This window comes from Acanthochromis polyacanthus, chromosome 8 (assembly GCF_021347895.1).
Source record: "Acanthochromis polyacanthus isolate Apoly-LR-REF ecotype Palm Island chromosome 8, KAUST_Apoly_ChrSc, whole genome shotgun sequence".
NCBI lineage: Eukaryota > Metazoa > Chordata > Actinopteri > Pomacentridae > Acanthochromis > Acanthochromis polyacanthus.
In genome coordinates this window covers 17,162,174-17,177,970 of record NC_067120.1, presented here as the reverse complement: position 1 = coordinate 17,177,970, position 15,797 = coordinate 17,162,174, and the positions used below count along the sequence as shown (strand labels likewise).

Here is a 15,797-nt window from a genome sequence, read left to right as displayed (position 1 = left end):
GCTTATGCTGTTGTTAACCATTCCTGCTGTCTGCTTCCTGACAGTGGTCGGGAAACACAGGGGAGAACTGTCTTCTCCAGACCCAAACACCCAAAAGATAGAGGCTGTTTTGCCGAAGAGGGGGGCTTTTATGAACTAACTGCACTGTTATCAGCCACATGCCATTGCTCACTACCTGCCCCGGTCGCCGTCTCAGTCGTCTCTCAGCTGCGTCTCTCATACACGCACCGGGCTTCTACCTGCTCGCTCAGCTCGTACACCCAGCAGCGCGCCTCGGCCACGCGCACAGACTCACTCACTTGCATTCACACACTAAGCTGCCTGAGCTACACTCGACAACCAGATACATCTCACAACACTGTGATTAGGGATGCTACGCTGTTATTTTGACAGATAACGCCATGTGCGTTTGTTTTTATCGACTGGGTGCCTATCTAGGTTACTTTATGTCTCCCCACCTCAGCCGTACTTTCCTGTCGATTGACCTGTTCCCGTCTAAAATTAAGAGTCGCTTCAAATCTGTGTGAAGCTCACTGGCTGGCATCTGGGCCGGCCGCTCGCGAGATTTAATGAAGGCTATTGCGCGTGTGCGTGTGCAGGAGGACCTGCCGTTACGCTGTAAAAAATCCTGGTGAGAACCCTGTATACGTCATATATTTTACAAATAACAAGTCAAACAAAAGAGACATACATTGTAGAATTGTAGTAACTGTGGGCTGACTGATTTACTGATTATCAGTATTTTAGTTTTTACTGATTTACGGTAATAAATCAATTTAAAAATGGCGCTACTTTGGCTTTGAACCTTTATCTCCCTGTGGTCGCTCTGTCTTCTGGAGTGATTTGATTGCTTATACGTCACCAATAAAACTCCTTTAACTTAACATCTGTAAACAAAACAACGTATCAACAAAGGTTTCTGTTAGTTTGTGTTATTCTAAGTTTAACTCCAAGATTTTAAATACTTTCATTTACTGCAAATGAGTATCTACTCCAAATGTCTCACTAATTATCATCATCAGCCTCAATAACCCACAAAACACCCCTCTAAACTCGACCACACTTAGTAGTCCGGTTCCCCCTTCTATAAATTTGCTTGGAATATTCCTCTTCCTGTTTGTCAAAGTGGCCTTCTACCTGGACAGGTTTTGTAGGAGCTCATGCAACAAACATTTTGGGTAAGTGCACTTTAATTTGGATGGATGACACTGAATTAGAGTCTGTTTTAATGAGACTGAGTTAAGATCTGTAGCTGTCATTAAATAGGAAATTATTTCTCAGAATTCACAGAGAAAAGTCTGAAATGTTTGCTAGGTAAGTGTCCCACATGTTCTTTGGCTCAGCTAAAGCTACCTCTCTCCAACTTCTGGATCTCTTGAGTTGCTTGTTGTTAAAATGTCTTGCTAGAGGTGCTGAAGCTCAGAAAGTCTGAGATGTTTGTTCAGAATAAACTCATTCTCAAGTCTTATCTGAACTGTCCTCTTTTGTTTGAACTTTCCCTAAACTTAGGAGTTAATGACAGAGCAGCACATCCAGACTCAGTCTCATTTATGTAGAGGTTAAACTTCAGTGTCATTCATTGATGTTAAAACTGCTGTCCGGAGTTTCCGTTTGTTTTCAATTTATGTATCATTTTTTAACAAAGCTTAAGTGTGTTTGTCTAGTTCGATACTATAATATAAAGTTAGTATAACGCGATATGAAAATTTATTCCTGAGCTCCGCCTTCCTCTCATAGACCCCCATGTTATTCCAAAAAGCGCCGGTCGCTGCCGACCAATCAAGTTCGAGCTTCAGCTTTGTCATGCTGTCAATCAACGGTTACGCGCACAGCAAGAAAGCCCATGTGGAGGTGGGCGAGCTACGCACTACGCAACCGCGCGCACATTTGTTTTGCTTGTGGAGGAGAGAGCATCAGGGCTCAGCAACTTCCAGAAAAGTTACCAATCCCACGGCTTGTCAGGCCAAGAGACTGCAGGACGTTTTTTGGCTCGGGGTGCTCGCGTCGCTCTCCGACCACGGCCTCCATAGCCCAACTGACGGCTTCGTTTAGATGCCCGACCTCTGGAGGAAGATTGGGGCGTCTGGGACATACTCTTCGTCAGAGGAGTCATGCAATTCTGAACTCTAGATAGAAATAAATAAACAATGTAACACATATACACGCGTAAATGCACTAAGTTTGATAAACAACGTCATCGAGAGGGATACACGAGTGTAATCACATATTGAAACTTTACTCGTTCGTCCTAGCAGATTCATGTTATTTTGGTATGAGGACAAGTTAGACTCAATACAGCATTCTAATGTAATTCCTTTATTATTTACTAAATGTACTAAATGTAGAAGAGTGGAAAACAGCAAAACAGGCAAGATGCTGCAGCACTCCGGGGACTCCTGTCATGTACTGCGCGCGTGCACAAATAAAGGGGCGAAATCAGAGGGAGGGAGGGACCAACAGTGTTTTGGGAGACGCTGCGATTCAAACTCCGGACAGCAGTTTTAAAGTACAGTTTTTTAAATGTTTTTTGCACACGCTCCCGACCAAACCAGTCCAGGTGAAGACGATGTGAAGAGAAAGCCCCAGAAGATGAATGTCACACATTTACGTTGGAAATAAATGTTCTTTAATTTGACATTGTCATGCAAAACTTGGATTTCCCTTTAATGATGTTCAAATCTTTGTTGAGTGTTTTGTTGATGTTGGTTTCTAAATATTTTCTGACACTTGGCCCCAAAGATTAAAACCTTTTACGGCTTATGAGCTGCCACAATTCACACATTATCAACTATCTTTCTGACTAAACTAAGATAAAAAGTGAAAAACTGCCCTATTCCTGCATCATGAATGTAAATCTTTTTGGTTTTATATTACAGTAAACTGAATATATTTGGGTTTGACATTTTATAAACCAAAACAAGACATTTTTTTTTAAGTTTATTTAGTCGGGACAGTGCATATTAATGGACAGTACATACATGATGTAATGTAAATATGCTGGAATTAGCATGCATGCTAAATTTCATCTGTAGTCCCCAACAAAAACATAAACACACAATACAATACAAAGAACAATAAGAGACATTGAACATGTGCAAACACGCATATACTCCTAAAATATGGGAGACTATATATAGACATGAACGCCTCGTGTATGTGCAAACGTGCATAAAATAATTAGAATTATTAATAATTACTGGAGAAAGCAATCAACAGATTAATGGACGAAGAAAATGTGTTTTTCCAACATATATGGATGAATTACTCCAACATTACAACATATACTGACAGTCAATAGAAACTTTGAGGTAGAAATGTACGCAGAATTCTACTTGTAGGGGGGTTGTAATTATTCATTGTGGATTTACTGATGATCTGGTGCCCTGGTAGTTGAGATAATGATGAGTTGTCATTTTGTCATGATTCATTGCACATGGGTTGGTCACTTTGGAAAAGTGAACCAAATACACACCAAGCAATACTCAGTGAGTATCTGCACAATTTGAGAATGGGTTTTGAAGGCCTATATAAAGGCCCAAAAAAGGCCACCATTGTTAGTCCAGTGAACAGCATCATGCCGCGTCTATCACATGAACAACGTCTCCGGGCACTGGGTATGGTGGAGGCCGGTTTGAGCTACAGTGATGTAGCCAGGCGTATGGGCTGTTCCCAACCCACAATCAGAAGCCTGGTCCAAAGCATGCGCCGATGGATTGCTGCCTGCATCGAAGCAAATGGAGGCCATACTCGGTATTGACTGTTGTGACTTTGTGCTTGGCAGGTGCTGTTTTCTTTTGTGAAATTCTTTATTTTGAAATCATTCTTGAAACTTTAGATTTTTGTTTCTATATGTCAATATGCTAAACAAATGATTCATATGAAGAAAATCCAGTTTCGGGCTTCAAAATAAAAATTATGTTGAAAAATATGGTCTCAAAGTTTTTAATGACTGTCGGTGTACATTCAATTTTATTTATATAATGCCAGTTACAGCTCAAATTGTCACAAGACGCTTTATTTTTATATTTTTTTGTCCTATTTAAAATATGACAAAGTAAGAAATTTAAACCTCTTGACTAATGCAATTTATTAGTTGGTTTTTAACAGCCTAATCGACAATTAAAATAACTTTCTCCACTAAAACTAATAAACATGAGATAAAATAGAAGGAACAGTTTTAAGTACTGCAGTCCCACGACGGCAACAATAAAGTTTCTCAACAGAAACTAAATCTGCTGGTGGATTCCATTAAAATCCTAATAAATGATAAAGTGTGATACTAAAGGTTTGTGGTGCTAAAAATGTTAAAGTAAAGATATCAAGTTGAACATCTGGATGGAGGTTGATAAAGTTGACCTTCCTTCATTTCTCTGGAGCCGACTCCATAGATTTTAGTGATGCTGGTTAAAGACCTGCTCTTCTCGTCGTCTTCCTTCTAGTCGCTGTAAAAAGTCACTCCATCCTCGCCGACTTCAACACCTCTTCATGAAAACTTGTTCTGCCTCCGACCTCATGGAAACTCAAGAAACTCGGGAAAACTCGTCGAGACTCACATTTTCGAAAAACTCGTCGGTCAGGGGAAGGTGTGGTGGGTGGTGGGGGAGTAGAGTTGGGTGGTGGGGGGAGGTGGAGGAGGTGGGGGAGTAGAGGGGGGAGGCCGCCACCCACCTCCCCACCTACTCTCCGCCCTGACTCCACCCAGACTTTGCTTTGGCTCCACCCATGTGGTCACTTTATTAGGAACAGAAACTATGAGGACAAAGGGACGACGAGTTTATTTCTTTTTAACTGATCTGTAGCTCAGTGAGTTAAAGGTGTGCCTATGGAGCTGCAGGTTGCTAATTCAAGACCAGAGCCTTCTTAATTTTTTTTTAAAAACTTAGACAAAGACAGAAAACTACCAGTGGTGGGTTTTGAACCTGCTACCTTCTGCTGGATAACCTCTCTTCTTCCCCCCGGAGCTACTTGCTCACTAATTCTTCTTTTTTTTGTGTATTTATCATCTATTTTTTGCCGTTTTTGAGGCTTTTTTTTAAAAACTTGAGTCTTGACCGTTTTTCTCAGGAGGTTGGACTTCAGCCTTTGTGCTCGAGGGTTGAACCCTCAGTTCCAAGACTTTCCAAAGCCTCCAGACCTCCCGAGTTTTCAGGACCTGAGCTTTCACACAGTCTGAGGGCTGAAATTTTCTAAATCCCACAGTAGATGTCTGTTAGATTTAACTTTCAGACAGTCCAAGGACTGATATCTTCTAAGTTCCTGACCAGTTCTCTGTTAGTTTGAACCTTTCGACAGTCTGAGGGCTGAAATTTAAGAAGTTCCTGAGTAGATGGCTGTTAGTTGGACCTTTAGACAGTCTGAGGACTGAAGTTTTAAAAGTTTCTCTGTACTTTTTTGTTAGTTTAAACTTTCTGGTTAACAGAAACCTTAAAACTTGTGACCATGAGTCTCGATTTCACATTGAGACTATCGATCTGAGTTCTTCTCAGACCTTCACCTGTGGGTTCTTTAGAAATCCTGAACAAACTTTGATTCTCTTCACTGAACAGTAAAGTTTGTGGAGATCAGAAGGTAATATTAATTTGATCGATGCCTTCAACTACTAGTAGACTTTATCTGGAAAGCAGTTTTCTGAAATGAATTCTTAGGAAATCTGTCCACAATCAAACCAAGAACACAAAAAGAGGAAATGTTTGAAGGAACAACTTGAGGTTTTCATTTCAGAATAAAAAACACTTTAAAACCTTTATCTCTTCTGTTTAATTTGATCTTCTAAAATCTAACTGGTGTCTTTTCAAATGTTTTCTTTCATTTGATTCTTCTAAAATGTTTAGTTTTGCTCTTTTCTCACCTTTTATTCTTTTCTAATGTCTGATTTGATTTTGAAATGTTTTGTCTTTTTTTATCAGCTTATTTGAAAAATTTCCTTTTCTTTCCCAGTGTTTAATGTTTAGACTGAATCTTTAAGGTTTTTCTTTTTTAAATGTTTCCCCACCTTTTAATGTTTAATTTTCTTTTTAAATGCTTCATTGTATTTAACCACGCCTGACGTGTACGCCAGCGGGGTTACTGCATTCGCTTCAGTATCTGGCTGGGTAAGTATGTATGTCCGTTCAGATATCTCTGCAAGTACTGAAGTCAGGATAATCAAACTTGGCACTGAAGATTGGTCTAAGGTCCCCTGCTCAGTTGTGGAGTTAGAGGTCAGCAGATCAAGGTCAAGGTCACAGGGGTTACTGCATTCGCTTCGGTATCTGGCTGGCTGGGTAAGTATGTATGTGTGTATGTCCGTTCAGATATCTGGGCGTGGTTCTGCCATCTACTGAGGGCTGGTCTAGTTTCTGTTTAATTCCTATTTAAAGTTTTATTCTCTTTAAGATTTAATTTTCTAATTCAACATTTCATTTTTTAATTAAATGTTTTGTCTTTTTAAAGGTTTAATAATCTAATTAAAGGTTTTGTATGTTTTTAAATATTTAATGTTCTTCTTGTTTAATTGTATTTTTTGAATGTTTAATGATCTAACATATTTGATCTTTAATGTTTAATATTTTTGTTGATAAAATGTTTGATTTCATAATTACATTTTGTATCATCTGTTTAATTATTTAGTTAAATATTTTGTCTGTTTAATGTAATTTAATTGTATTTAATGTTTAATTTTCTTTTTAAAAGTTTTATTGTATTAAATGCTATTTCCTTTGATTTAATTGCTTTCTGAATGTACTTTATTTCTTTAATCTCTTCTGTCAAGATTTTAACCCCAACCTTAAAAATGAAACAAACCCTTAAATCACAATGAAAATACTTCTGTTGTCACAATCATGAGTTACTCAGTTATTCAGTTCATCAATTCAACTTTATTTGTTTAGCACCTTTCACACTGATGACAAAACTAAACAAGCAAAGAGAAAAAACGATGCTAAAACTATGATTAAAACTCAAAATCATATTTAAAAAAAAAAGATTAAATGTGGTAATAAAATGTGTCTGGGGATGGAGGGAGTTTATTGAAGTCTTCTTGGGCTCACACGGTAAATAATTTAAAATAGAAACTTGATATTCAGTTTAAGGAAACTGGAAACTGCAGAGCAACAGAAGAACCAACAATATCTCCTGTTTTCTCCTTTAATGAGTCGACTCTTCACAACCTGCTCAAACTCTTGGCACAGGACCTCACCACACGGGCCAAGAAGGTTTCCTTCTCATTTCTACTCTGAAGCTCACCTTCTCCTGCTCAAACTGCTGACAAATGTTTCTGCTGCTCTAAAGTCTGGTCTCCAGAACTTCCTAAAAACTCTCAAAGTCCCTTCTGCTGCAGGTTGCTTTGTAGAACTGTTACAGAAAACCTCACTAAACCACATGGAGGGGCCTCAAGATAGTTGTCCAAATGAAACAGTACAAAAACCAAACTAGCACAACCCAGACGCTAAAGTCTCCTGCAACCTACCAGAGAACCTCTTTAAACAGAGAATCAGGACAGGAACGCTTACCTTCTAGACAACCAATGTTGGTTCATAAACAAGAATACAGAATGTGTCTGAGCAAAAACCTCTAAAGACTCACTACAGCCAAGATAAAGACACAACTCAGCTGCACCAAATCCACTAATCACTGCACACATTAGCACCATGTGCTAACTGTGGCTAAAGAACCACATTCACCAAGACAACTATCCAGTACAAAGCCCTAGAAACACATTAAAGACAATTTTACTGCTGAAACTGCAAGCCAGCACCTAAAGAACAAACTACAGCAACAGAGCTGAACAAAGATAATTCAAAGATAATTAGGCATTTTAATAAATGTTTCTAAAAAAGTTTCGTCTGTGCATGCTTTAGTCTAACAAAGACACCTCATGACTGTATAAGCCTTTGGTGTTAGAATATAAAAGCAAATTTCATTACAAAAATAAATGAGTTATAAGAACTGCGACACTGTCCGTAGAAACTCAAACAAAATCTGGATTTTAAAATCATTTATTTTTAAATCCATTCAATGTCAATTTGTTTCATTGTTTAAATGACTAAATATACATTCATCAAACATTTACAGTATTGTTATCAAGCCACAGTACACATTAACAACACATCCAAAGACAGTCTCGGTTGTCTCGCTGCATGACACTATAGCCACAAAAACAAACTCCAAGAAATTCAGGAAAAAAAAAAAAAATCAAATATCTAATTCCTATGACTGCTGCCCCCCGGTAACATTTATTTTTTGTGTCAGTTTTGGAAAATAAAAATAAAAAATGTTCATATTAATCCATATCGTTGTTTGTGTGCTGTAAGGCAGAGCACTATAAACTCACTGCAGAGTGAATAAAGAGAGACAGATAGAGGAGAAACAGTACTTTTCTATATCCTGAGCTATTTCAACAAAGGAAGACTAAGATTCCCTGATACAAGTTAAAATGTCCCTTGTCAATTCAACACAAAACAGACATTCCTAAAGGTAAGCCGACATCACAAATTTACATGACTTCTCTTCCCGGGCCTTGCTCTACAGTTTCAACCATTTTAACTTTTAAAAGTCTGTCTTTTTTTTGGAAAGTGAATCCTTTACTGTTGCTTTTCTAAATGGAACATGAAGCTTCAAATAGCACTCTGTTTTACTTATATCGGATATTTTCCCAACTTTACAGTGACATTTCATGTCTGCAGGACCCTAGTGTGTCACAAACAGCTAAATCCAGCTGAAGACACTAAAAGTTTACAGTTCTAAAAGTGTGTGCTCGAGTCAAGTCTTTTTCTTTTAATCTCTGGTGTTTTATGGCATTTACACACACTAAGGCACACATTGTTTGTGGTTAATCCCCGAGCATATCTGGGATCTCCAAGTCCCAGGAATTTGCAAGGTGAAAAACTGAGCTGCGGTGAATGAATTCCGCGTGTGGTTCTGACATTCTGTGACCAGATATCATAAGTAAGTAGAGGCAGCTTGAAGGTCTGTGATCTACTCGTGGCATAAGAAATGTTTGGTGAGTTAGTACAACGTAGCAGCGAGTGAGGAGAGAAAAGTCAAGACAAAAAGCACGACAAAAATCAGGCTTATAAAACAATATATACGGCATTTTCATTACTGCGTCATAGTTACCGTAATAGCATGTGATGTGATGGCAAATCATGAGTGCATTCAGTTTGTCCGTTAACTAACAGAGATGTGATGTGTGAAAAAAAAAAAAATACAGGTTTGCTTGCTTTTCAAGATGAGGAGGCAACTGTGGAGCATTTCTGATAGTAACAATACAATTCTGTGCATATATTACCCTATTTGTTTTCTGATGTGCGACCTGAGAGAAGAGTATAAAAGGAGATCAGTATTGTGTGATCAGTGCCAAGCTGGAGCTTCGTGCGATAAATGAGCTTTTCATCGTATTCAGAGTTCATGGAGGTCAGGGCTTAATCAACCACCCAAAGTTGTGAGCCCGTACAGCCCTGCACAGCCCTCGTATGCTGTAAGTTCAAATCATAAGAGCTTAATTTAACAGATAAATGAAGTACAGTTGAAAGGAACTGAGAACATAGTACAGCCTTGATGGTTCTCTATCTAAAAAAAAAATGCAATCAATCAAAGGAATGTCCCCAGTGGGATTCAGATCTATGGATATCTAGATTACCAGTTGCCCTGTTACACCATAAGTCTATTTACATTGCACCCTTTAATCGTGCAATTTCAAATAAACAATTATCAGATTTAGTGATACATATGTACTTTAGTATAAAAATATGATCCAATTCAATTAAAACACAAGTATGTGGCATTTAAGCAAAAAAGAACATACAGTACATAACTACATTTACTGTAAAATTTCAGACATTTCAAAGTATTTACCAAACCGAGGAATACAAAAGCTGATCATCATTAGTACCTTGTATACCTCAAGAGTTAAAAGCTGGGACAAAGCAGTCAATGTGATCATTTCAGCTATGTACAGTACACTCTGTTTATACTATCTGATGAAACTATAAGCACAAGGTCCATTTCTCGGGCGTGAATTTCAATAATCTCATCATGATTCTGAGACTATTTGGTTAAACGGGGGAAAGCATTCTCTCACAAGTTCACATATATTTACCGTAATCCAAACTATCAGACATGCATGTTTTCATCATTTCCTTATCAACATTCCCTTACTGTAGGTCTTGCGAGTAGCATGTGCATTTCATACAAAAGGCAGTATGACAACAAAATGCAGGAGTGGCCTTTTCATACGCCTTATCATTGTTGTTAAATGACAAAAATATCTAAATGATACCAACTATATTTGATCAGACTAACTGGAAAAACTTCCGCAGACTCATATTTTATCTGTGTAGGTTCTGATGGACACTTTGTTTAAATTGACAGTCAATTTTTCAGAAACCTCCAGAACAAAACAGAAACATTTCCATTCAAAATAATGTATATCTGAGGATGAAAAACTTCTAATCATAGGAGTAATTGTGTAATATATGAGGCCATACCATTGTAGCTATCTCAGTGGGGGAAAAAATGAATAATTTGTTTGTCATCTTACAAAAAATGTGCAGATAAGACCCCTGAATCTTCATCAGCTGCATGTTATGATACACAACTAGTGAAACACAATGGTAGCTGGAGCCAACATGACTATATCTGTATTATCAATAATAATAGTTTGCTTGATTTGATTCACTGAGTGAACAAAGTTCTAGCTTTATGTCTGCCTGCGTTAAGGTTGCAATGCAAGATAAAGGGTATCTTAGCATTAGCCCAATAATATCAGGACACAAAACACTGTGGAGTGCCAAACAGTTGCGCAAGTGTTTTGGGAAAAAGGCATTTAACAGAGGTCCGGTACAAAAATGTCAGGCGTGTCTGTGCTTCCAATGTACACAGTGAATCTCTGACTGTGTCTTGAAGAGCACCAGATTTTCTCCTTTTGCTACCTTATTTTAAAGAGTTGAATGACTATTGCCTGTACAGTTTATGAACAAGTTGAAAAATAAGTGAGACTAATCCATGGCAAATTTTGATACTGTCTTATTAGGAAGAGAAAGGCGACGGAAAGATAAGATAATGAAACTTTCCAGTATCATTACAAAGTATGGCTTCAAGGACTTACAGTACACATGAATGATTATATTCAGGAGCCTGGTGACACCACAGATGTGTCTGGTTATAAAAAGGTGAGAAAACATGCTGAAGGGCTGGTGCATTAAGTACCATCACCACTTTTTATTGACAGCCAATTCAACCAAAGCTGCCTTGCTTTAAAACTGCATCGTTTCTGTTGTTGCTGCCATTGAAGTCATTTGGGTGTCGTTAACTCTACGTATATATGGCTCTTTGCTCTCCGACATCAGTATAAAAATTTATATTCAAACATACTGCTGGAGTGGCAATTATCAAGTTAACTTTCTTTCCTCATTTTAGGGCTCGTAGACGATAACCAAGGAGGTCACCTAAATTTTCATTTAGAGTTTGGTCAGAGATTGCATACACTGGTATCTAGACAGGGGCTCAAACAGCTGTACTAGTATATCACATCTCATCTACAAGATTTTTCTGCCTGCAAAGGTCCACACGATGGAGTGGAGAGAACCGTGCCAAGCCAAGAGAACCATCGGCCTCCAGTCGGGGGCCTGAACTAGTCCTCTTGAGGTGACCACAAGCCAAAGCTAACTGTTGCTGCATTGGGGGTGGTGGGGTCAAGTAGTTCAACCCTAGCTTATGGAGGACTACTCCTCTTCTTATGTCCCTGACAAAACGGAGATGGTTTGTGGTGTTCCTCTCTGGGTTTATTCCTCCACAATCTTCAGTACATGTCTCTATAGATTTCCTGCAGGAGTGGGTGCAGTGAGGTGTCCTCAGTCTTTTTGATCTCCTGCACCAGCTGCGCATGCTCAGTGACTAGCTGCCGGAGGTCAGCCAGTTTCTGCAGTAGCCGGGGGAAGAGGAAAGTGTCATCAGGGTGATTGGCCAGCAGATGGAGCTGCAAGATCTGCACAATGCTCTCCTGCATCGTCTCAATGTGTGCCACGTTCGCCAGGCCTGGTCGGTCTAAGCACAGAGGAAACACACAGAATAGAATATTTACACATTCTTTAGTTTATGTAACATGCACACATTTGTCATAAAGAGCAAAAAACAAACCATATTTTCCCAACATTCTCACCTCCACAGCAGATGATCGCGGCCACGAACAGAGCCAGGTCACTGTCATCCAGCTCCAGCGCATTAAACTTCATGGCAAACTGGAACTTAGGCTCCATCATCTCACTGAAGGGGCGCCGCAGGCTCTTGAGGAACTCCCGGGTGATGAAGCCTGAGCCATACGCTACAAGAAGCCCGTCTTTATTCATGCTGGAGGCGAGCATGGCAAAGAGGGCTTCGTACACTCCGTATTTTAAAAGAGTCACCTGATCATTGAGGTCCAGACTCGAGAACCCAGGGACGGACTTTGCAAACTCTGTGAGCTCTGTGACGGTTTCCACGGATGTGCACTGGCAGCAATGAAAAATCCGCACTTCTACTTCCCTGTCCTTCAGCACTCCTGCGGAGCCGACCATCTTGGCCACCAGTGTCTGCTCTGCCAGCTGGAGGGTCTCCATGTCGTGGATGACGAAAGGCTGTGGATATCGAAGACAGACACATTCTTATGAGCTAGCAGTGCAGTGTCTGGCTAAAAACATAGGTTTTCCAGTGGAGGCACAACACAGGCGGTACAGTGCGTTCTGTGATTTTGTAGCAATAAATAAACCTGACCTGACTTGACTACATAAACGTGGAAAATGCCGAATCAGCAAACCTCTCTTCATGAATAACTGACTGATTGGGGTGTTTACACATCATCTGAAATGAGAGGAAAGGCCAAGCTCAGAGCCCTTATTGACACCTGAATATTTCCACGACGGCACAATTACCCTGCTTGGCTCCGCTGCTGCATAATTATAGATGTCACTCATAAAATTCAAAAATAACTGCTCTAGAAGTAGAGGCACATTAATGTTGAAAGAAAAACAGCATCAGACCCAGTAGAGCTTTATGGTGAAAAACTAAAAATGTCAAAAAAAAAAAAAAAAAAGGAAAGGGAAACACTGAAAACTGTGGCCCAGGGTAATAAACATTCCTGTGGGGGGAAAAAAAAGAAATGTAAATACAGAAACTCAATACTGACACTGGAGGTAGGTAATAGGCGTTTCTAAGCTGTGTCACCGTTCCCACAGTGGACAAATTACATCATCTGATGAGCTGCAACACCTGCTGCTGCACATCATGTCAGTGCTCTGACTCGTGTATGTTGCTCTAATGGTAAGCCAGAGTAACAAGGGAAGGTATGAGGGGCATGATGTCGAGCCGTTTAATTTTGTACTTCTATGTCAACACTTCTACCCTCTGATAATATGCCTTTATTTGATAGTAGTTGTTATGACAGATAGGAAACGTGGGCAGCGGAAGGGGTGTATGTTAAATATAGTTTACAAAAGACACATAATCTAATAACACATATAAATGAATGTAAAGTTTTAAAATGCTGCAATATAACAAATTGTGCAAAGTAAAGACTTCACTAGGCAACTATGAATTAATGATTACTACACTAAAATTCAGGCAACATGTTTTGAGAGAATAGAGCTGTCAATTATTCATATACCAGGCTGTATTACTTCAGGTAATAGCCATAATATTTTGATACTGAGGGTATAAAGAGATAGCGATTTTATAGTGTTGAATGGCCTTATGTGCTTCACTGCACAGGTTTACTTTTCCCTATGATTTACTGCCTCATATAATGACCTATTCAGCTGTTAAAAGTCTCTCTTTGTTCATTGATTAAAACCATAAAACTCTTCTCTGTATATCAAAGTTACATATTTAGAAGTTTATTTAATGGGAAAAAAAATCCATTCCTGTCCTAAAATAGCTTAGAATGGCTTTATATGTTAATTCCTTTAGAATACGTGGGTTTATGTAGCGTCTTCCTCTTTCCACACATTGACTTCAGTGCTCACTGCAACCTAAACACACCTGCTTACTTATGACTCTGCTACAACTGCTCCATGCTACACAATGGTGAGTTGTAATACTGGAGTAATTTAGTCATAACATGCTCAAAACAGAAATCAATTTTGTATATATATATATATATATATATATATATACAAAAGAGAGAACTCATGCAATATATATATACATACATACACACATACTGCTCAAAAAAAATTAAAGGAACACTTTTTAATCTAAGTATTGCATCAAGTCAGTCAAACATGTTGGATACTGATCTAGTCAAGTAAGTAACTGAGGGGCTTTTTAGTCAGTTTCAGCTGCTTTGGTGTTCATAAAATTAACAACAGATGCACTAGAGGGGTAACAATGAGACAACCCCCAAAACAGGAATGAGTTTACAGGTGAAGGCCACTGACATTTTTTTCCTTCCTAATCTTTTCTGACTGTTTTTCACTAGTTTTGCATTTGGCTAGGGTAAGTGTCATTTCTGGTAGCATGAGGCGATACCTGGACCCGACAGAGGTTCCACAGACAGTCCAGCTCCTCCAGGATGGCACATCAATGTGTGCCATTGCCAGAAGGTTTGCTGTGTCTCCCAGCACATTCTCAAGTGCATGGAGGAGATTCCAGGAGACAGGCAGTTAGTCTGGGAGAGCTGGACAGGGCTGTAGAAGGTCCTCAACCCATCAGCAGGACAGGTATCTCTTCCTTTGTGCAAGGAGGAACAGGATGAGCACTGCAATAGCTCTACAAAATGACCTCCAGCAGACCACTGGTGTGAATGTCACTGATCAAACAATCAGAAAGAGATTTAATGAGCGTGTTCTGAGGGCCCAGCGTCCTCTAGTGCCCGCTGTGCTTGCTGACTGGCACCGTGGAGCTCGGCTGGCAACACAGGAATTTGCAAGTCCACCACTGGTGCCCTGTGCTTTTCATAGATGAGAGCAGGTTCACCCTGAGCGCATGTGACAGACATGAAAGGGTCTGGAGAAGCCGTGGAGAACGTTATGCTGCCTGTAACATTGTTCAGCATGACCGGTTTGGTGGTGGGTCAGTGATGGTGTGGGGGGGGAGGCATATCCATGGAGGGACGCACAGACCTCTACAGGCTGGACAATGGCATTCTGACTGTCATTAGGTATCAGGATGAAATCCTTTGACCCATTGTCAGACCCTACATTGGTGCAGTGGTCCTGGATTCCTTCTGGTGCACGACAATACCCAGTCTTATGTGGGAAGAGAACTCATGCAGTTCCTGGAGGATGAAGGAACTGATGCCATTAGCAGGCCCCCATGCTCACTTGACCTGAATCCAATAGAACACCTTTGGAACATTATGTTTTGTTCCATCCGACACCATCAGGTTGCTCCTCAGACTGTCCAGGAGCTTAGCGATGCCCTGGTCCAGTTCTGGGAGGAGATACCCCAGGACACCATCCGTCGTCTCATTCAGAGCTTGTCCCGGCATCGTCAGTCATGCATACAAGCACATGGAGGCCATACAAACTACTGAATACCATTTTGAGTTGCTACCAAGGAATTTTAGCAAGATGGACTAGCCTGCCACATCAGTTTTTCACTTTGATTTTGGGGTGTCTTGAATTTAGCCCTCCTGGGGGTTGATAATTTTCATTCCCATCAAACAATGTGGCACTTTTCATTCCTAACACATTATCCAGTCCCTATCAATTCTAATATCCAGTTTGTTTTTCCCCCGTATTGAAATATGATGTATTTTCAAAGTGTTCCTTTAATTTTTTTGAGCAGTGTATTTATTGTTATAGGAAGAGGTATTTAAGTTAGCTTAATCTCACCTACTTAAC

General features: G+C 39.7%; 1 protein-coding gene across 3 annotated transcripts in view; it reads right to left on the bottom strand.

Annotated features, from left to right (window-relative positions):
- Window positions 1–7,960: 7,960 nt before the first annotated feature.
- The window catches only part of pparab (peroxisome proliferator-activated receptor alpha b), a 62,579-nt gene continuing 54,742 nt past the window's right edge, over window positions 7,961–15,797 (bottom strand). For all 3 annotated transcript variants that reach the window (XM_022206528.2, XM_022206530.2, XM_022206531.2), the window contains 2 exons: window positions 12,140–12,593; window positions 7,961–12,024 (listed from right to left, as the gene is read on the bottom strand). In XM_022206528.2, coding sequence (XP_022062220.1) covers window positions 11,780–12,024; window positions 12,140–12,593 — 699 coding nt within the window. In that variant the 3' untranslated portion in view covers window positions 7,961–11,779. The remainder of the gene's footprint in view (window positions 12,025–12,139; window positions 12,594–15,797) is intronic.